The sequence below is a fragment of the Marmota monax genome, unplaced genomic scaffold (genome assembly GCF_021218885.2).
Source record: "Marmota monax isolate L192 unplaced genomic scaffold, Marmota_monax_Labrador192_F-V1.1 WCK01_AAM20220418_F8-fsc00023, whole genome shotgun sequence".
NCBI classification, from domain to species: Eukaryota; Metazoa; Chordata; class Mammalia; order Rodentia; family Sciuridae; genus Marmota; species Marmota monax.
In genome coordinates, this window is record NW_026692907.1 from 2,197,172 (window position 1) to 2,218,239 (window position 21,068).

The window sequence follows — 21,068 nt, forward strand, 5'->3', positions numbered from 1 at the left end:
CCCAAAAATCTTTGAACAGGGTCTCACTGAGTTGCTTAGCACCTTGCCATTGCTTAGGCTGGCTTTGAACTCACAATCCTCCTGCCTCAGCCTCTCAAACCGCTGGGATTATAATCGTGCGCCATGGTGCCCAGCTCTTGCAACTTATTTAAGAAGCCAGATCATTTGTTCAAGAATTTCTTTTCCTCTGAATATTATTAACTGGATTCTTACTCTGTTTTTAAACTTTTTTTCTCCATTTACTTGTTTCCTGTAAATGGTAGTTTCCAGAGAATTGGTAGATATTTTGGTAATACTTCCACACAATGTTGGTGTTTTACAAAGTAACCGAGGAATGCTCATATGTTCAGGTTTTTAATAAAATAAAAAATTGGATTTTATCACATATTTATTAAAGACAATCATTTACAGTTTATAAAAAAAATACTGCCTTGATATACACAAAAATCTCCTGATAGTGGTAATTAAAAACAACTACTTCCACCCCCCTCAGGTCCATACTAATATTTCATTTAAATTGGTTTAATTTTGAAGTGTAATCCAATAAGACTGAAGACCAAGCACTTCAGGTCCTGGACAAGATAATAAAATACTCGTAAGCCTTCTGGATCCCTAAAATGTAAGAGGGGAAAAAAATTAAAATGCTGAGAAAACCTGGCAAAAAAATCCCTCCAAAACATAACCCAATTAATAACCTGATTATTTATCTACCAAAATGCTTCTTGTGAAGCATTAAACCTTTGAACAGCCTAAAACCCATAAAGAAATATTACAAATATTAAAATGAAATATTATGAGGGCATTTAAATATGTTGTTTTTTGGGGGAGAGGGGTACCAGGGATTGAACCCAGGGGCACTCAACCACTAAGGCACACCTCCAGCCTATTTTATATTTTATTTAGAGACAGGGTCCCACTGAATTGTTTAGTGACTCAATTTTGCTGAGGCTGGCTTTGAACTTATGATCCTCCTGCCTCACTCTCCTGAGCTGCTAGGATTATAGGCATGTGTCACCACACCCGGCTTGATATTTCCTTACTTCAGTGGCTCAGGAAGCTGAGGAAGAAGGACTGTGAGTTCAAAGCCAGTCTCAGCAAAAGCGAGGTGCTAAGCAACTCAGTGAGACCCTGTCTCTAAATAAAATACAAAATAGGGCTGGGGATGTGGCTCAGTGGTCGAGTACCCCTGAGTTCAATCCCCAGTACCTCTCCCACCCCCAAATCATGATTAATATAACATTTCAATATTTTTTATGCTTTTCAAAAACTGTATTTTTTTAATGTACACACACAGCAAAAGACTAAAAAGATACATTTCAAGATATTAACAATGGCTAAGATTATGGGAAATTTTTTCCCTTCTTTTCTATTTTTTATATATTTCCTGTGCTTTCTACAATGAACATGTATTGCTTTCAGAATTAGAAACAACCTCCTCTCCCCTTTTTAAAGTGGTACTAAGCAGAACCAAGAGGCTGAATATTACTAGGCATCAATATCTAAGAACAAAAATACTGAAGGAAGACAATTAAACCCAACATTTACTAACAGTGATCCATAACTAATTCCAAATCCTTAAAACACAGGAGTCAAACAGGTTGTTGGATTCTAGACCCTTTAAAGCATATAGATTTGTATTGCAACATTGTAATTTGCCCCATTGACAATATGAATTTTTAAATTTAGATATTAAGAGATTTCAAATTTAATCAATACTTAAAGAGGTGCTGGGATGAATGGTCAACAGTGACTGAGAAAGCTTCTCAGACTCGGATATGGTACAGTTTATTTCAAGAACTTCTTCATGCATACTTAATTTTCTATTCTGGCTGCTTTGATGCATTATTCTCTCTGTGTATATGTGTGTGATTGTGTGAGAGAGAGAGAGAGAGACTGAGAAAGTTTTAGTATCAATGACTGAAACAAGAAAAGTAACAGAAGTAGCCTTTAAAAATACAGCTGGCCCAAATCTGCAGAGGATCTTTATCATTCATGGGTCCAAACCACACATGGATCAAAATGTATTTAGGCCTATAATAGCAGATTTTTTTTCTCATTATTCCTTAAACAATACAGTATAACAACTATTTACATAGAATTTATCCTGTATTAGGTATTTTTTTTAATATATTTTTTTAGTTGTTGATAGACCTTTATTCTTTTTTTTTTTAATTTTTTATTGTGGGTTGTTCAAAACATTACAAATTTCTTGACATATCATATTCCACACTTTGATTCAAGTGGGTTATGAACTCCCACCTTCACCCCATACACAGATTGCAGAATCACATCAGTTACACATCCATTGATTTACATACTGCCATACTAGTGTCTGTTGTGCTCCGCTGCCTTTGACCTTTATTCATTTATTTATTTATTTTTATGTGGTACTGAGGCTTGAACCTAGTGCCTCACATATGCTAGACAAGCGCTCTAGCACTGAGCCACAACCCCAACCCTGTATTAAGTATTATAAATAACCTAGAGATGATTTAAAGTATACATGAAGATGTACATAAGCTATATGAATGTGTTAAACCATTTTATATGAGACTTAATCAACCACAGTTTTGGTGTCTACAGTGGGTCCTGGCACCAATCCCCTGGGGATACTGTGAAATGACTATAATGTGGAGTCCCTTTCTAATGAAGGGGACAAAGCTGCCCGGTTCTGTCTTGCAATTGCACCAGATCTTCCCATAATGGTCCCAATTTGGTTCAAGTTTCTTATTAATCTACTCCAAGATAGACATAGTGGATAAAAGGATCATACATACTTACTTAGATTGATTAACATCAATAAGGGAACCAATTTTTGATGTTGTGAAAGAAATGTGTTCATCTCCAATGACGATTTCAAGCTCCTAGAAACATTTAAAAAAATCTAAGTTGGGCGAGGCTGAAATGTTCATCAAGTACAAGGAAGGGGCTCACTACTTCCAAATCACTCAAACTCTACTATAGATGGCCACATAGAAAAAGTACCTTATTTTAAGCATTAAACTGTGATGGAAACAGAGATGATACTAGATAAGCCCTTGAGAAACTCATCTGCCTAGAGAGAGTAGTGTCTTCAAGGACAATCATGTGAGATTTAAATTTACATACCACTTTGTGAAGTGACATGGATAGATATGGTATCCAACCTTTCTGGGCAACATGGAACAAGGAAAATTATCCTAGATCTTGGGTTTGATCTCAGCTTTGCTACTTACTAGCTGTATGACCTTGGGTTTCAATTTGTAAACAGTGACACAAATACCATAAACCTTCAAACTATCTATATGATTGCCTCCTCTTTGCCACGTATTGTTCTTAGTACTTAGGACAGATTAATAAAACCAAACCAAACACATAACTCTGTCTTTGAAGAACTTATATTCTTCCAGTGAGACCTTTTTTTCCCCACCTTCTTTTTAAAAAAATAAATATTAAAAAATCTATCTTCCATGCTTTTTCTTCTTTTGGTACTAGGGATTGAACCCAAGGGTGCCTTGACACTGAGTTACATCCCAGTCCTTTTTATTTTTTGAAAAAAAAAAAAAAAAAAAAATTATTTATTTTAGGTCTAAGTTGTGGAGACTGGCCTTGAGCTTATGCTGTTCCTGCCTCAGCCTCCACCAGGTGCTGGGATTACAGGCATGCACCACCACATCTAGTGCCATCTCCCATTCTTTCTCCTTCCTCTGTCCCCTAAAGCTGGAGTGTATTCTTTCTACTTGTGATTTTAGATTTGGTAGTATGTTTTAAATCTATTTTATGTGGTCATACTACATGTATCTTTTTACTTTTTCCATTCAATATTGCTTTTTAGATTTTTCCATGTTGAGTTAACACAGATCTTATTCACTAGTTTTTAAAAATTTTTTTGGTATAAAAAACAATGTGACAAAATTCTTCTATGTATTTCCTTGCAGGTATGTGAAAATTTCCCTAGGAAAATTCCTAAAAGTAGGATAACAGTATTCTCAGGGGCTAGGGATAATAGTTCACTTGTGGAGCATCATAAGAATCAGTGGAATACACAAACAAATTTACATTTTTAAAGATCACAAGATTTTAGGATGGAAATGTGGGCTATACAAGATGAGGAAAATCAAGGAAATCAATTAGAAATCTGGATTATGATGGCTGCAGTCAAGGAGAAATATCTTTTTGGTTAATTCAGTTAAATAAGACAATGGCTCTTATTTTTTTAATTCCCAAAACAATCTTTAGAATTTTATACACACACACACACATATGTGTCATGAATTTAAATACATATAGTCACTTGCATGATTTCCTTCCATTAGGTTGTGAAATAACTATTTTTTATTTATCTCTATATCCCCACAATGCTTTGTCCAGAGAAGTTACTCAATATATGAGATAGAGAGCAAAGGTCTAAGAGGGGAGATCACAAGAAGCAATTCAGGGCTGGGCTCTGGGTAGCCTGCAACACCACTTGCTGTCTCTGGTCCTCTCTCTGGAATTAATGTTTCCTTAGACAAAATGCTAGTTATCTGTTTCATGCAAGGCTCAGTAATATGCACATATGCATGCACACATTAAGCAGAGCAGTAAATGTCATCTTTTTTATAAGAATTCTGTATTACAAGGACAGTCAATAAAATACACACCTGCCGGCCTACTCGGTCAGGAGGAGGCCACAAAGCATCATCTTCTTTGGTAATTTCACTGTCATCAATTATTCTCTTCAATTCCTCCATCACACTTTTATGTACATAGGCCTGAAAGCAGGTTAAAAAACAGAACTTAGGTTGTATTTTTATGGAGTACTCTGACTCAGAGAAGATAAAAACAATAGCTCCTAAAGACCTATTTCTGTGCAGTTGAGCATGGTAGTGTATTAGCCTGGAAAACTGAGTGAGATCCTGTCTCAAAATAAAAAGCAAAAAGGTTGGGAATATAGCTCAGTGGTAAGGTACCCTGGGTTCAATCCTCAGTACCCCCCAAAAAACAAAACAAACTAAAAACACTTTGTATGCTAGCCCATGTTGAAAAAAAATGTAAGGATGCTGACAAGTATGGAAAAGTGTAAAATCAATTGCTCATTAAATAGTTATTACAATACATTGACTGTGGGCTGGAGTTGTAGCTCAGTGGTTGAGCACTTGCCTCACAAGTGTGAGGCACTGGGTTCAATCCTAGCACTACATAAAAACAAATAAAGGCACTGAGTCCATATACAACTAAAAAAAAATTTTTAAAAATACATTGACTGTTAAGATATTTTCAAATGTAACAAAGTGGTAAAAGGAAAAAGTAGCTTTGACAAAGTCTTTCCATGTTGAGTTAACATAGATCTTATTCACTAGTTTTCATTTTTTTTTTTGGTATAAAAAACAATGTGACAAATCATAACAGAATGAGAGTCCATGGAACAGTACTAAGGCATGCTGTGTTAGTCAGTTTTTCGTCACCATTACCAAAATACTTGATAAGAACTAGTTAGGGGAGAAAAAGTTTAATCTGGGCTCATGGTTTCAGAGGTTCAGTACGTGGTCAGCTAATCCCATTGCTCTGGGCCCTAGTTGAGGCAAAACTTCATGGGGGAAGGGCTTGGCAGAGGAAAGGGCATCGGGGAAGAGGCCACAGAGAAGATAAACCCTTCCAAGGCATGCCCTCAGTGACTTACCTCCTCCAGTCACAACACACCTGCCTATAATTACTGCTTAGTAATTCAAATTATAAGTCCACCAAATGGATTAATTTATACCAATGTGGTTATAGCTCTCAAAATCAAACCATTTCACCTCTAAACATTCCTGCATTACTACGTGATATTTCTTTGGGGTCAGGGGAGTATGACAAGCATCTCATATCCAAAGCATAATATATGCACAGATCTGAATTCCAGTTGTTAACCTCTTACTAGCAAGGATGACTGTGAACAGGCCCCATCTGGGCCTTCATTTTGTTATAAAGAGGATATAATACCTCCCATCACATGGGCTTATAATCAGGGTTAATAAGATCATATGTATGATCTTAACACCTCGTGCCAGGCATGGCATCTATCATGTATTCAATGATGCTAATTGCTTTCTATGCTCCCTTTTCACTTTCAGATGCAAATTAAATAGCTCTCTTCATTGAGGGCTATGTGCTGAGGAATATACCAACTGCTTTAAGAATAACATATTTAATTCTATGACAGTACTTGGAAAGGGACAATGATTTTATTATCCCTGTTTCTGAATATGAAGAAACAGAGACTTATCAAGTTCAGCCAGGAAACTTATCCAAGGTCACACAGGTTAGTAAGCAGCAGATTGAGGGATCCAACCAAGGCATACCAGGCTTCAAGTAGCTATCAGTAATTGATTCATAATTATAAAATAAAAACTGAAATACATAAATAAAATAAAAAAGAAATAATCTAGAAGCTGTTGACAGATATAGATCTACTTCCCCAGTCCTTAACTTTAAATACTATTCCTAGAAAGAGCAAAACCAATATAAGGCAGAAAGATAGACTGAAATAAAAATGAAAGGCTCATACCTCTTTTCTGATCATGACATCATTTTTGTAATTACTGTTGTTGGCATATCTCAATTTACCTGTAATAGGGAGAAAATAAATGCAATATACAGTAAAAACATATGAATAAAGCATTATTAGTTGACCGAGACTATTACCTGTTGCCTAAAATGTATCCTAACTGTTTTTCAAAGGGGCTGTCAGATTTACTATGTACACCTTGGAGTTTCAACACTACTAGCCTTTTCAGTTTGTCACTCAGGTTACTAGCCTCCCAGCCAAAAATTCAGGTAACACTGAACTACAGTTCAAGCAAAAGGCAACTACCTATGTAAAAGAATAAAAGCAGACTGTTTTGTGACTCAGACAAAGCACAGTTCTGCAGATTAATATTCTCAGCTGAAAATAAGGATTGTAGTTGATAACTTACCTGCCAGAGGACATGTGAAGGCACATTGAAAACTGTAGGATGCTGTTTATATGTATTATCATACAACCATGTGACAATCTGATATTTCTGTGATGAAAAGAATGTGCTTTTATCATTGAACACATTTGGTACACAAGGCCCTCTGTGCATATGAAGAGTGAACAGGCTAGTTTGGGCAATATGGCAGGGATGAAGGAGAAGATAGAAAAAAAAAAACAGAAAACATGATTTCCCCCACTATGGAAGACACAGGTAAGAAGAGCCAAATAAAAAGCCTTTTCACTTTTTCTCTACTTCAAGTTTCATTTCATGTTACTTACAATGGATAATGTGATGCAGGAACAGATCTACATGGCTAGGTTAATCTAATACTTTGATACCATCAATGGTTTCCTTCTGCCTTCCTGACAAAACCAAACTCCTTATTATAGCAACTAAGCTGAACCCCTGCCTTTCTTTGTAACCTCTCTCCTACATAATCTTTAATCACAGCTGGTGTCAAACACGTTGTTTCTGCCTGAAACATCTCAAGCACTTTTTCGCTTTCAGCCTCTTTGCTGTGAATCGTCCAAAACACAACTCCTACACAATTCTGCACATCCTTCCAACTCAAGTCATAGTATGCAGGAAGTTTTCTCTGACCCTCAAGTTAGATTAGGTGCCTCCTCTTTGCTTCCAAAGTTTCCTTTGCTTCTTTATGCCACAACACCTAATACATCATTCTGTCACTGTTTGTTTACAAATCTATCTCCCTCACAGTTGAAGCTTGTCAGATTCATCTTTGTACCCTCATTTAGTTCAAATTTTCTATCATCTTTGACTCCTCTTTCCTCCACCAGTGTGCCTTCCAAATATTATCAGTCAAGCCTAATTGGTTCTGCACCCAACGCTATCCTAAATCTTCTCCATTTCTATTAATTCTATTAATTTCTATTGGTACCCTAGTCCCAACCAACACTTCCTCATTAGTGACCATTTCCACTCTTGCCCATTCTGCACCCAATAGCTAGAATAAATTTTCAGGAATAGATAACATCTTTCCTTTGCTTCAAAATTTCCGACTGTGTCCTGCTGTATTTAGAAATCTAAACTCTTTACTATGGTCTATAAACACATAGTGTGGCCCCAACCTATCCGACATAATCTCCTACTATTGTCCTCAGAGCTCAACTATTGCTCAACCATCACACTGGCTATCTGAAACATGCCTGGCTTGTTCTTGCCCTTGACATTTGCTACTCCCTCTGTAAAGTGCTCTTCCTCCTGAGCTTCACGAGGCTAGCTCCTTCTTGACACCCAGGGCTCAGTTCCAATATCCACTCTTCAGAGAGCGCTCTAAAGGCTACCCTATCTTAAAGCAGCTCAACCAGCAATTATTTCAACATTTTGCCTTTTCAGGATCAATCGTCACTGTCTGGGATCATTTTGTGATCCCTCTCCCAGCGTTGAAACAGAAGTTCAGCGAGAGAATTAGTTTGTCTATCCTCGTTGCTGTATTCCTAGAGTGGAACACAGCAAATGTAAGCAAACCGGTCACAACTAGCACTAAACAGAAGCCGCTGCACACGGATAGAAAGAACCTAAGAGCGGAGAAAGAGGGTTCCTTCAGACCGGGTCCGCACGGGTCTCAGTCCCTTCCTCTAGTTCCCTGCCCATTCCGGACCCCAGGGATGCCCCCAGGCCTAGTCCCCACTCCAGGCGCGCGAGAAGCCGCTCTTACCGTCGGGTCGGAATTCAAACTCCAAGAACTCGTGGCCGAACTTGCCTTTGTGACCCACGTAGTAACGTAGATAAAAGTCACTCTCCATGCCTAGCAAAATGGAACTAAGACCGAACTTCAGAAGCGAACCACAATGCCGCGGTCGGCGGCAGGTAATGACGTTTACGGTGGCGCGCGGAAGTGACGTCAAGAAAAGGGCGTGCTCGCGGTGTCTAGGTCCCTCCTCCCCGGAGGTGGGGAAAAGCTTGTCCCTCTTTTCCACCCCGGGGCGGGAAAGTGGAAGAACTTCTTTGTGTGTTTTGGGAAATGAGGTGGAAGTTGCCGGCGGTCGTCGTGCTTCTTCTTCAGGGACTGGCGACCTCATTTAAAGACTGGGAGCCCGGGACTTCGATCCTGGGTCCCGCCATTTTAAAGGACACCGACTCATGAGTCGGAGAAGATTCCTTACTGTCTCTGGATCTAGGTTATCTCAACAGTAAAATGAGCAAAATGACCGACTTTCCAGGAGAAAGCCGTGCACTATGATGTGTGTGTAAATTGTCTTCAAACTTCTGTTAAGAAAACGTTCTCAGTGACGCCTTCCCCGAATCCACAGTGCAGATTACCTGGAACTAACTCGCCTAGACTAATTCCTGTTCTTCCCCCTTTTATTTTTCTCTCTCTCCCTGCTTCACTGGTCTCTAGAATAGGTACCTTAAGGGGAAGTTAAACGGTATACCTGATTTCTCAGGGATTCTCAGCCCATGCTGCATGTTGGAATCATGTTCCATTGGCGCCTTTAAAAAAATATAAACTCCTGGACCCACCCCAAACTCATATCTCCAATGGAGAATCTGGAAGTTGCTTTTTTATAGAGCTCCCTAGGTAGGTCAAGGTAGGTGACCAGAGCCCAGAAGGCTATCTTTTCCGGTGAGAGTTGTTGACATCCGAAAGTTTTCTAGCTCAGCTAAGGTTTGTGTAGGCCAAGGGCAATGAAAATCCTAATTATAGAAGCATGCTTTAGCCATCCAAGTTCCAGCTATAGAGAGAATGGTTCTAGAGATGGTGCTAAGACGACATCGTTATTTGGGCCTGGAGACTCTCTAATTGTATAGTGTTCTGTAAATCCTGTAAATTCTTAATAAATTCTTATTCCCAAACTACACTTTTCTCCCTGAAGAAGCATTGGTAGCAGAGTGTAGAGTGGGTTTAGAGGCTGAGGGAATCACTGGAGACTGAGGTTAAAATAATTCCTTAACAGTGAGTCACTGTAACCATAGGTGAACAGGTTCAACTTTCTGAAACTCAGTTGCATTATCTTTAAAATGAGCATAATAGGCCTGGAAATGTAGCTCAGTGATAGAGTGCTTGGTCTAGCATGTGGGAGGCTCTGGGTTTGATCCCTAGTACAGCAAAATGATAAATGTATAAAAAATAAGAACCTAATAATACTGTGTACCTGGAAGCACTATTATAAGGATAAGAAAGAATGTGTTAGAAAATATTTTGCCAACTGTAAATTGCTATAGTCATGAGGCTTTTTGTGTTTGTGTGTTTGTGGTGCTGGGGATTGAACCCTGGGCCTTGTGCATGCAAGACAAGAACTCTGCTAACTGAGCTATATCCCCAGCCCATCATGAGGCATTTTTTATTACAAAGCACTGGACAGGAGTGGTAACAAGGGAATTTTATGAAAAGAGAGGGGAACCACTAGGTATTTGGCACTGAATACATGTCAGCTCCTAGGCTGAGCCCATTTACATGTGCTTGTTCTTTGAATCATCAGTCTTTTTTTAAAAAATATTTTTTTAATTATTGATATACCTTTATTATTTATTTATTTATTTGTGGTGCTGAGGATGGAACTCAGTGCCTCACACATGCCAGGCAAGTGCTCTGCCACTGAGCCACAACCCCAGCCCCCATTGTAACAGTCTTGAGGTGATAGTTAGAGTTAGGCCATTTGTCATATGGTTATTTTCCTACAATGAAATTATAAAAACTCTTAAGGGGCAAATCTAGGCATCTATGGACATGGCAAATAACAAAAGTACTAAAAAATTTAAAGGACACTTGACCCTGTTAGCCTATAAAGTAATCCAGGTGTTTGGACATGAGATAACATTGAATAGCTGAAAGAGCATGACATGCATGTCTGCAGTGCCTGAATTCAGCATAATTTGTCTACACCGTGTCATGTGCTGAGGATATGATGTGAAAGAACAAATCTTTATAGAGCTTGCAGAGAATGCAGTTGAGCACACAAGAAGGCATAAGGTAGGAATAAGGGTTATCAATAGAGGAAGTACAGAGGCGCTTGACCACTGAGTCACATCCCAAGTCCATTTTTGTATTTATTCACTGAATTGCTTAGCACTTTGTCTTTGCTGAGGCTGGCTTTGAACTCGTGTTCCTCCTGTCTCAGCCTCCTGAGCCGCTAGGATTACAGGCATGTACCACTGCACCCAGCGAGACCCTTACTCTTATTAAAGGGTTTGGGTTAACCCAAGAATATTGGGTTTTAATGCCAAGGAAGAAGTTGAAGGGCTTTAATCAGGAAAGTGGAAAGTAATGGTGGTGACATGACCTATTGTATTTTTAGAGAAATCACTTTGGCTGCCATGTTGTAGGTTAGATTGGAAAATGAAAAACTGAAAGTTGAAATTTGGATAAATAGTCGTTAAAGTATTCTATGAGGGTGGTAATATAAGATAATGATGACCCATAGTCAGGTAGTGACAAAAGAAATAGAAAAATGGGTGGGTTTAATTTAAGAGGTAAGTAAAGAAGACTAAGATATGGCCAGAGAGGTCTGGGAAAAACCATGAGTATGGTGTTTAAGAGTTTGCCAATAAGGAGTGGTCAATTGTGTTAAATATGGCTTCCAGGTCCAGGAAGTTAAGAACTGAAAGCATTTACAACATTTATAGTGAAGGAGATCCTGGATCAACTTGGTGAAAGCAATCTCAATGACATAGGAGTTAAGTGTCAGGACAGAAGTACTGGGATGCAAATAGGCAAAAATTATTATAGAAGCACAGAGTTGAGTTACAGAATAAGAAAACAGGGAAGCTTCCTGGAGGAGGCATTACCTAAGTGGAGTACTCAGGGATAAATAGGAGTTAGTCAGAAAGAGGCAGAAAAAGAAAATCCAGGCAGAGAATCATGTGCGCATGCTCTTTGGGTCTACGAAAAATAACTGTGTGACTTTGGGCAATTACTTCACCCATTTCCTCATTTATAAAATAGGGATGGGTAGTCCTGATAGTATTTATCTTATAGGGTTGTTGCCAAGATTGAGATGATTTATGTAGAATACCTGAGACATAATAGGGACTCAATTACTGATAGTTCATTTCCCCACCCGCCCCAATTAAAGCATCACAATGGACAATTTTTAAAAATGAATTTAATCTCTCTCTAGAAACATTGTATTGATTTTACAAATGTCTACATTTGGTTTTCAGTTCACCAAGATGATGTCAGTACAGCTAGGGAGATGCAGCACACACCTTCACTCCCTCTGTCTCTGGAAGAGAAACCAGATTGTAGAGGGCATGGAGTACAGAAGCTAACAGAACTCGAAATGGTAAGACAAAAAGAGCAGAAACAGTTGGTGTGACCAAACATTCTAACATGCCCGACTGTTACATCAAATACAGTAATTTGGGGATTGGAAGGAGACAAACAAGGAAAATCCACTCAGATACAAGATGATGGAGTTTGCAAACCAGTACTTTACCTCAAATTGACAATTAGTATAGAACAAAATGCTATTTTAAAAGCACATGGTTTGTACAGGTATTTGTTTTTTTGTAATTTTTGTAAAAAAGTATCAAAACTGTGTCTTTAAATATATATATATATATATTTATACAGGTGGCTTTTTAAAAATTATTTTTATAGCACAAAGTGTTTGCAAATGCAGAGGGTTTCTGCCAATTCTTGACTGTGCACATGGTGCATAGCCTGAATGAAGAGCTTCCTGATTTTTTTATATTAATTGAAAATTTTGAAGCTATAATTCCTCCACCTTCTAAATTCTTCATATCCTGTAATTTCCCAATATCCTAAAAATATAGTGTGAGAAGACTCTGATATTATCTTCATGCATTTATGGGAAAGGAAATTTTCTCTGAAATGTTTTAACTGCTAACTCATTTATATTCTGTGACGAGCGCATGGCCAGTTTTGGTGTGGATTGTATTTCTGTGGGATGCGAATGGCCCCTCCCCATTCCCGCTAGTGCCTGACTGTACAGTGACTAGGATCTCCTTTCCAGACTCCACATCTTTAAAACTTCTAGTTTTCTCACAGTCGAGAAAAATCTAAGAGGCTCTTGACAACATGGCATGCTTCCATGAAAATCACATTGCCTTTATATTAGTTTTCATCAACCATATTAAGAAACCTCTAATTCAAGTTTATGAAATGCAGTCAACATTTCCCTTTGGCCACTGGAAACTTGAGGCTGAATAATGTCACGTCTGCAAAGTGCTGGCAATGCATCTTACATTTTCCATGGTGTACTTAGTGCCTTGTTCACAATAATGACCAAGAAATGTTTAATTAAATCAGAAATTAAATATAAGTATTTTATAAAGTGCTTATGTTGAACCTGACTCCATCCAGCCTCATTTCTTGCTAAGTCATGGTGAGTCTTTTATTCCAGTTACAATGAACTACGTGCAGTTCCTTAAAGTCTCCATGCTGATTCATGCCTCTGTGTCTTTGCAGTTTCTTCTGCCAGAAGCAGTCTGGACGCTCCTTCTTAATTTTGAGACTTAGCTTAAGGTCACTTCTCCTATGAATGCATCATTCTTCATCTCCTCAGGTAGAATGACCCCTCTCTCCTTGTCCCTAATGGTACTCTAAATTGAAATCTCTTCCCTTTTTGTTTCTACATGTCTCCCTCTGCTGCTGCTGTGAGCTTCACAAGGACAGAAAATATTTGATTGACCTTTACATCTGCAGTTCCTGGCATACAGTTGGCAACTAGTGAATGATTTTAGGGGATGAATATGCTGCAGTCACATAGAGATAACTGAAGAGATCAGTAGTACTTATTGCCATATATTTAAATCCCATCTTATTCTCTTTTTGCCAGTTGAGGTTATTTTAGTCTGTTTTATATATCATGCTATCAAGAATAAATATTAAATAAAGTTTTTGTTTTCCCTGTTTCTAGAAGACCATTTCTGCCAGTGCCTTGGTAAATCCACTAGAAAGATAGCTACAGATAGAAAGCATGTTTGATACGGTGTTTAGATAGCTTCAGGATGTCTCCTGGAGAAGGAAAGGGAGGAAAAGGACTAGGCTGGCTTCTTTAAATAAAGGAAATATTGTCTTGATGAAATTTTTGCCCTTTTGGCATTACCTACAAGTTTTCTTCAGCTCTATCGTCCAATGAGTCTGTGATCTGTTATTGGCTGTAGATAAATATACACAGGAACAAAAGGCAACAGAATTGTAACTGCACCTCAAAATAAGGCCCAAAAAGCCTCCAAAAATAGGAGGAGAGTGGATTTGACTCCTCAGATGTCATGATCCAACACAGGACTCTCCATTTATTTCTTGTAGGTTATTCTCATAGCTGAATTTCTCAGGACCATCAACACAAGTACATCATGAGGAAGTTGTAAAACAACGTCCAAGCTCTGGAACAGTTGTTTAAGAATTTAAACAAGATTAGGAGACCATTAGTAGAGCAAAGTCCTAGGAACAGAATTATAGAACTGTAGATTGTCTGCCTGAAGATTTTAAAGGGCATCAAGTTCATGAGACATCCAAGCTTCACTGAGTTGGGGGCGTCTGGAGGGTGGGAGTGGGGAGACATTTGCTTCAGAGTGTCAGGTTCCAGGTATGTTAAGGTTAGATACATGTCCTCTGCTCCCACGTAAGCCAAACACTTCCATGTTGTATGTGTCCCTGGTTGTGGAGAGGGAGTGAAGTGGCGGAACAGCAGAGTGAAGGAAAGACCATACTTTGGATGAGACTGAATTCCTTCTGTGACTGTAGGATTGTTTCTGATGGTAGATCCCACAGATAAAAAACAGTACTTCTCTCCACCTGCCCCAAGGCCCAGGAAAAGCGAGCAGGAAGGAGGTGTCCATAATGAAAAAAAGATCTATACATATAACCAGAGTATTTCCTTTTATTTACAAACCAGTAAACCAAATCCCTGTGTGAACATATATAGCCAATATGTTGTACTATTTTGTATGCCACTTCCCCTCAAATATGACTTCAGGTTTAACCACTTCAAGTTTTTCTGATTTAAGCCAAGATTTAGTTTCATCTCTATGCTCAAATGATGGTAAGAAACCTATTAATTTCTTTAAACTGTTTTCCCCACCTAAAGAAAATGGTAGAAAGTGAAGGGAAAGAACAAACAGAGATGTAACAAAACCTATTCCACCACCGTTATCTTCACCCACAGCATGTCTCAGAGTTCAGTGCCTGAGTGAGTCTCTATAGTAAACATGGACTGTTCTGAAAATGTCTCCACTTAGCTAAATAAGTTAGGATGGCAGCCTTCAGGGTGCTTCAGAGGAAGCTTACTGAATTCAACCCCAGTGTCCTGAAGGAAACTGAAGACATTACTCGAAGAGCTGAACTTAACAAGGACTTGCTGAGGTTTAGGCATGTTCTTTCTTGAACTCATGAATACTTCTGGCACTATGTATAATATCTGTACACTGACCTTAGCCACAGACAAGAAGCCCCAGATGAGCTGAAAGGCTTTTCCTGGTTTATTGGGGTCTCAGGAATAGCCAGAGGTAAAAAGATCTGTCTCTTCACACCACATATTTGTACAAACCTTGGTATCTGTTTTCTGAGCCAAATTTCCAAAGGTTTCTCTGAAAACTACAGATACCCCTCTTGTGGACTATTTTAAAATAAATCTATTTTTATGATTTGAACAGTAACTAGAGGTGTGTCTCTTCTCTGCAGATTTCTCTCTCACACATACATAAACACACACACAGAGTCTGTGTGGTGGGCCAGTCATACCAAAAATAAATACTTTCACTTCTCTAAATGTTTTATGGAACTAATGTCATTTTTGAAATATGTTAATAAATAATCTAAATGGGGGAGGGAGTTGAAGTGTTTGTTCTTTTTTACTTATGTTGATGGATAGCCACAAAGCATTATCATTGTATTTACAAAAAAACAAAACCCCCAAACCCAAAAAATCCCCCCAAATCAAACATCCTCTGTAAATATAGTATTTAAATGATGAGTAAGGTACTGTACCATCGGCCCCTGTTTGGTTATGTACAGCAGGTTAGTCACTCAGCAGTAGCCATTCCATGAATTCCTCATGGGTAGTGCAACGAGTTAAAAAGTGTATAAAACATTATACATATAAAAACTCTCACATCCTTTGGATGTTTGCAGTTCATCATAACTTTGTGGTTACCTTTTCTGCAACATAAATTAAAAAAAAAGTTACACATCCACACGCTCACTCACACAGACCATATGTAGAAACCCATTCATCCAATCATACACCATCCAGAGAGAGTAGTGCATGGGACCGAGCTCCATGAGGCACGAAGGGGTGGTCCCATCCTCAGGGCAGTCCATCATCTTCAAGGCTTAATGCCACTCGCTGGGGAGATAGACCAAAGAAATCATCATTAGATCCATAAGAGCTACTATTTATTATCTACAAAGTACCAGTCATATTATTACTTTATGGGTATTAGCTCACATAATCTTCAAACTATGCTGAGACAAGATTTATCATATTTTGCAGTTGAGAAAACAGACTCCATGAACTTATGTACTGTTTGATCTGGATCACGTAGCAAGTGGCTGAACTGTTTGATACCAGGTCTGAGTAAGTCCAGAGCTGTCGCTATTTTCATCATTCTATTCTGTCTCTGTAAAGCAGGGTGGCAGAGATCTAAACTTTCTTCTCTTCCACGATTCAAGGTTGGGTCAACTTAAGTGGATCAGATCTGTAAAACATTAAATCCTTGACTTTTAGTGACTTGTCTCCAGAATGCTAATCACAATTAGTTTGTAACATGCTGCACCCTCCCAACTGATTAAACAGAATTGGAAGGAAGTGCAAGTCATTAAATTCAGTCCCTGTCTTCCTTATCCATGCTTTCCAGTCACAGGATATAGACTCCCCTCTGCTACAAATGCTAACCACTAGATAGTGAGCCCACTAACCCTTCAGCCAGTAACCCCTTGTGGACAGTGGATTTAAATTCTTTCCTATACTGATGTGAAAGTTGTGTCTTTATATCTTATGTGATTCCCTGATTCTATGCCTTAGACTCAAAAACTGAGTTCTACACAGGACAATCCTGGTAGAATTCTGGTTCTGCCACTTCCTGGCTATGATCTTGGACAAGTTATTCACTTTCTATGAGTCTCCAGTTTTTTCTTTGAAATTTATAGATAATGTGTGAATTCCTTCCCTTTATTCTGTTTTTTGTCTCTAGGATACACATCTAGTTTTCCACAACTGGTCCTGATATAATCATGTTTGTTATTCTTCCATTTCCTCCTTTGGACAGACCCTAGTTTCATTTTCTCACAGCTATGTGAATTTAAGCTGGCCACTTGACTTTTCTGGGACTTTATCTGTCAAATGGAAATAAAAGGACCTACCTTATAGGGCTGATGTGGAACCAAATTAAATAATTCATGCATAGTGTTTAATATAGGACTTCATCCACATGGGATCTGGAGAATTCTAGATCAGCCTAACCAGTGTAAGTATCTTCCATCTCTGAACATTCTACATGTGATAAAAAGCAATTCCACTGCCTTTCAAGTCATCTTTGGCTTATTTGTGGTTTTCTGTGAATGCCATGCTCCACTAACAGACCTTTGAGACCATCTTATTCTAGTCCTGCCACCCTCCCACTCTAGTCAAGACAGATCTCTAAGGCCAAGATAGGTCCTCATAGTGATGGCAGAACTACCTGAGAAAGGGACAGGGAGAAGACAGGTTGAGAATACTGATTTACAGAGCTTTTTTCTTTTTTGATTGTAAGAGCTTTAAAGTTATTTACCCCATGATAAAATTGAAAGAGCATGGGCCTTTATGTAAATAAAGACTGGAGTTTGAATCCTGGTTCTGCCACTTCCTGGCTATGATCTTAGACAATTTATTCAATTTCTATGAGTCTCCAGTTTTCTCATCTGCAAAATGGGGCTAATAATATCAACTCTATAACATAATTTTAAAGATTAAAAAAGAAAATGTATGTGAAACACTGAAAACAGTGTCTGACACATAGTAGGTGCTCACTAAATCCAATTTCCTCATTCTGTTAACTCTGTTTCTCTGTAACTGGCAGACTTGGGCATTAGACTTCTCAGGAGTAACTCCTCCTAAGTCATTTCCTTTTCTGGAAATAATGCCACATGCAAAGTGCTTTGTAATTTACAAAGTGCTATCTTGTTTAAACTTTCTAAGTTCAGGAGGGTTATTCTTGTTTTACAAATAAAAGTAAGTAGAGAGAAGTGACTAAGATCATGGGGCTACAGAATGGTGGAACTGGGAGACATCTTTTTACCGAAAGCTCAATGCTTCTGGCACTGTGCTCCTTTGATCTTTAAAAATTGTTAAGCAACTGTTTGCTCGGACTGGCCGAGGTTAAGGATCCTCAAGGCCATCTGCTCACCCTTCTCATTTGTTCAATTTCCTTTCTCATGTCTCCCCTTTATGAACAGTTTGCTTCAGAAAAAGTTCTGTTTGCTCCGTACTCAGTCATGTTCTTGCACATGCCATTTCCTTGGTCTGCCACTAACCCAGGTTTCCTCTTTGCCCCACCCAGCTTACAGTTTGCAGCCTTCCAAGACCAGAAAGCCTTCTAGATTGGCTGCACCTGCCTAGGTTCAGGCCCTCACTCACCAGTCCCTCAGGCTCAGAGTGGCACTGCCCTACCTTGCACTTGACGACAGGCAGCTCGGAAAGAGGGTTCTTCGGGAGTTGGTGCAGCTGTGACCTTGGTTCCCCCGGCAAGACAAAAAGCTCCTTGAGGGCAGGGGCTGGGTCTTCCAGTTCTCTGGTCTCCCCAAGACAGGGCTCTGCCCACAGTGGGCGATCAAAGCTGCTGATTGCCTGACAGGGGGATGTACTGGATGACCTCTGAGGTCACACTCAGCCCCCTGACTCTGCTGTACAACAATGATACCTGCTCCAACCACTTTGTGGTTTTTACTTCCCCAACAAGTCATGCTCTCTTGTGCCTTTAAGCCTTTGCACATGCTCTCTCTAGAATGCCATTTCCCTCCTTCTCTACCTGGAAAATTGCTATTCATCTTTCAAAGATACAGTTCATCTGTTACCTTCTCTGAGGCATTCCTTTCCCAATTCCCCAGACAGAATAAAGAGCTCCCTCATTGATGTTTCCATAGCATTTGTTCAATAAATACTTGTTGGAAGCCAGCTATGCTATGCTAGGCACCAGGAAAACAAATTAATCATGTCAGATCCTGCCCTCAAGGATCTCACACTCTAGAGGGGACCACTAAGTAAAAGACAAATGGACTGTAGTGTGACAGGTGCTGGGATGGAGAGAGACCCATGTGACCATGAGAGAACAAAGCAAGCCAAGGAAAGCTTCCTAGAATAAAGAACTCCTAAGCTTCCACCATGGCACGCAGCACACAGTTGTACGAATGTATATTAGCATCTCTAACTCTCCCAGCAGCTCCTTAGGAGCAACTGCATTTCTTAATTACTTTTGAACACTCAATGTCTAATGTGGTGCTTGGCATATAACTGGCATATAGTGTTGTTGAAACGAATACATTCACATTAAATGGCCACAGTTGCCCTTCTATCCCAAACATGCTGAAAACTCCTCAGCAGAAAGAAAGGCCTCTGGCTTCTTTACTACCAGGAAGAGACTCTAGGTACAAGGTGGTCCTGCTACCCTGCTACGCTAACAACCTACCTCAGGATATCTGTATTCCCCAGTGCTTGGTACATGGTGGGTTCTTGATAAATGTTAAGGAAGGAGAAAGGAAGGAAGGTGTGGGGAAAAGGAAGGAAGGGAGGATGGAAGGAAGAAACTTGCCCAGCAAGGAATACTTACTGCAGGATAGACATGGCCAATCTGAGCAGTCCTCCCTATATGGAGCTCGTCTTCATCTTCTTCTTCTGTTGTTTTCCTGTACACTGGGTTGTCAAAATTCATGCTCTTGGTGTTCTTCCGCTTCCAGTTTCTCCAGATCAGGTAGCCACTCATGCATAACAGAGCTATTACCGCTAGAGGAAGGGACACATTATACTGGACATCCAGGAGGCTCCGGCTCATGGCCCAGACCTCAGTGCAGATCCTGCCACCTCTTCAACTTCGCTGCCCCTTGCCTTTTGGGCACTGTTTTTGCTGTTTGGAAGCCTTTCTCTCGTCTCTTCTTTCCTCCATTAGCTACTCATCCTTCAAAATCCACCTCAAATGATAAATCTTTTCCATTTGCTGTAGACAGAGTCCATTGTTCCTTCATGTATGCTCCCAGACCACAGTATCTTACTTTACTGGAACTGTCCTCCCAGCTCAACTGAACCTTGGTGGGCAGAGACTGTCTTACTTATCTCTCCATGCGCAGTGCCCAGCACTGAAGAGGTGCTCAGTTGACATGTGCTAAACAAAGGAGTCAATTTTTCCCCCTTTGCCCTATTGCTGCTGCTTCCTGGAATCTCTTAAGAAAATCACCCTTTCTATAAATTAGAGGGTGGAGAGTGGGATGAAGCTATGGCCCCACCAAAGAGGGGCAAGACTAGAAGGGGATACAGAGGGCAACACAGGCTTTTCAGTTAGAATAAATGAATTTATTAATGAGTAAAGAAGGCTGTTGAGAGCCACAGCCGAAGGGGCCCCAGCAAACTTCCAGCTGCCAGCTGATGATTGGCTCACAGCAGCCCCAGCAAACTTCTAGCTGCCAGCTGATTGGCTCCTCTGCGGTGATGCTCATTGGGCTGTTTCCCCACCCTTTCAGACCACGGAGCTGCTCATTGAGGGACTTTTTGGCTCCGCCCACGCAACCCAGCCAATCAGCCTCAAGAGCAGGAGGAGTGGGGGAGTTGAGAGGCTTGTGGGAAGCCGGTGGTGGCAGTTGGGCTCTGAGGGAATTCCTGAAGAGCTCGTGTGGTGTGGCGTGTGTGTTCTAAAAATAAAGTTCGTTTCTGCTTGATAAGTGGCTTGTGAATTGTGTCCAGCCAGACTGCGGCATTTGGTGGCCCGTAAGGGGATTAGTCACCACTCCTAGGCCTCGAAGCGTTTGAGTGGCTTGTTGTAATGGCCAATGTTTTGGCCATTCTTGACGAGAGATGATGCGAAGGTCTGCACCTGTATCCAGTAGCCCATTAAATTCATGTCCTTGAATATTTAATTTTAGCATGGGGAGAGAATCTAAATTTAAAGAAAGCATAGCCCAATCTACACCTCTGGAGCCTAATCCCCTGGAACCTC

General features: G+C 39.8%; 2 protein-coding genes across 23 annotated transcripts in view; both read right to left on the bottom strand.

Annotated features, from left to right (window-relative positions):
* Positions 1-341: 341 nt before the first annotated feature.
* Magoh (mago homolog, exon junction complex subunit) lies at positions 342-8,799 on the bottom strand. The gene is made up of 5 exons (XM_046451165.2): positions 8,638-8,799; positions 6,509-6,567; positions 4,623-4,733; positions 2,782-2,864; positions 342-612 (listed from the first exon to the last, which is right to left on the bottom strand). The coding sequence occupies exons 1-5, from the start codon at positions 8,723-8,725 to the stop codon at positions 513-515; spliced, it is 441 nt and encodes a 146-aa protein (XP_046307121.1). The 5' UTR covers positions 8,726-8,799; the 3' UTR covers positions 342-512.
* Positions 8,800-14,746: 5,947 nt separating this feature from the next.
* The window catches only part of Lrp8 (LDL receptor related protein 8), a 78,126-nt gene continuing 71,804 nt past the window's right edge, over positions 14,747-21,068 (bottom strand). For 17 of the 22 annotated variants that reach the window (XM_058581483.1, XM_058581482.1, XM_058581481.1 and 14 more), the window contains 3 exons: positions 19,692-19,864; positions 18,536-18,712; positions 14,747-16,234 (listed from right to left, as the gene is read on the bottom strand). In XM_058581483.1, coding sequence (XP_058437466.1) covers positions 16,196-16,234; positions 18,536-18,712; positions 19,692-19,864 — 389 coding nt within the window. In that variant the 3' untranslated portion in view covers positions 14,747-16,195. The other 5 variants (XM_046451089.2, XM_046451088.2, XM_046451081.2 and 2 more) reach the window with 2 other exon arrangements.

Coding starts and splice junctions, on each gene's coding strand:
- Magoh (XM_046451165.2), bottom strand. CDS start 8,725: ATGGAGAGTGACTTTTATCTACGTTACTACGTGGGTCACAAAGGCAAG. Junction 6,568..8,637: donor GTTTGAATTCCGACCCGACG/GTAAGAGCGGCT, acceptor TCCCTATTACAG/GTAAATTGAGATATGCCAAC. Junction 613..2,781: donor ATTGATGTTAATCAATCTAA/GTAAGTATGTAT, acceptor CTTACATTTTAG/GGATCCAGAAGGCTTACGAG.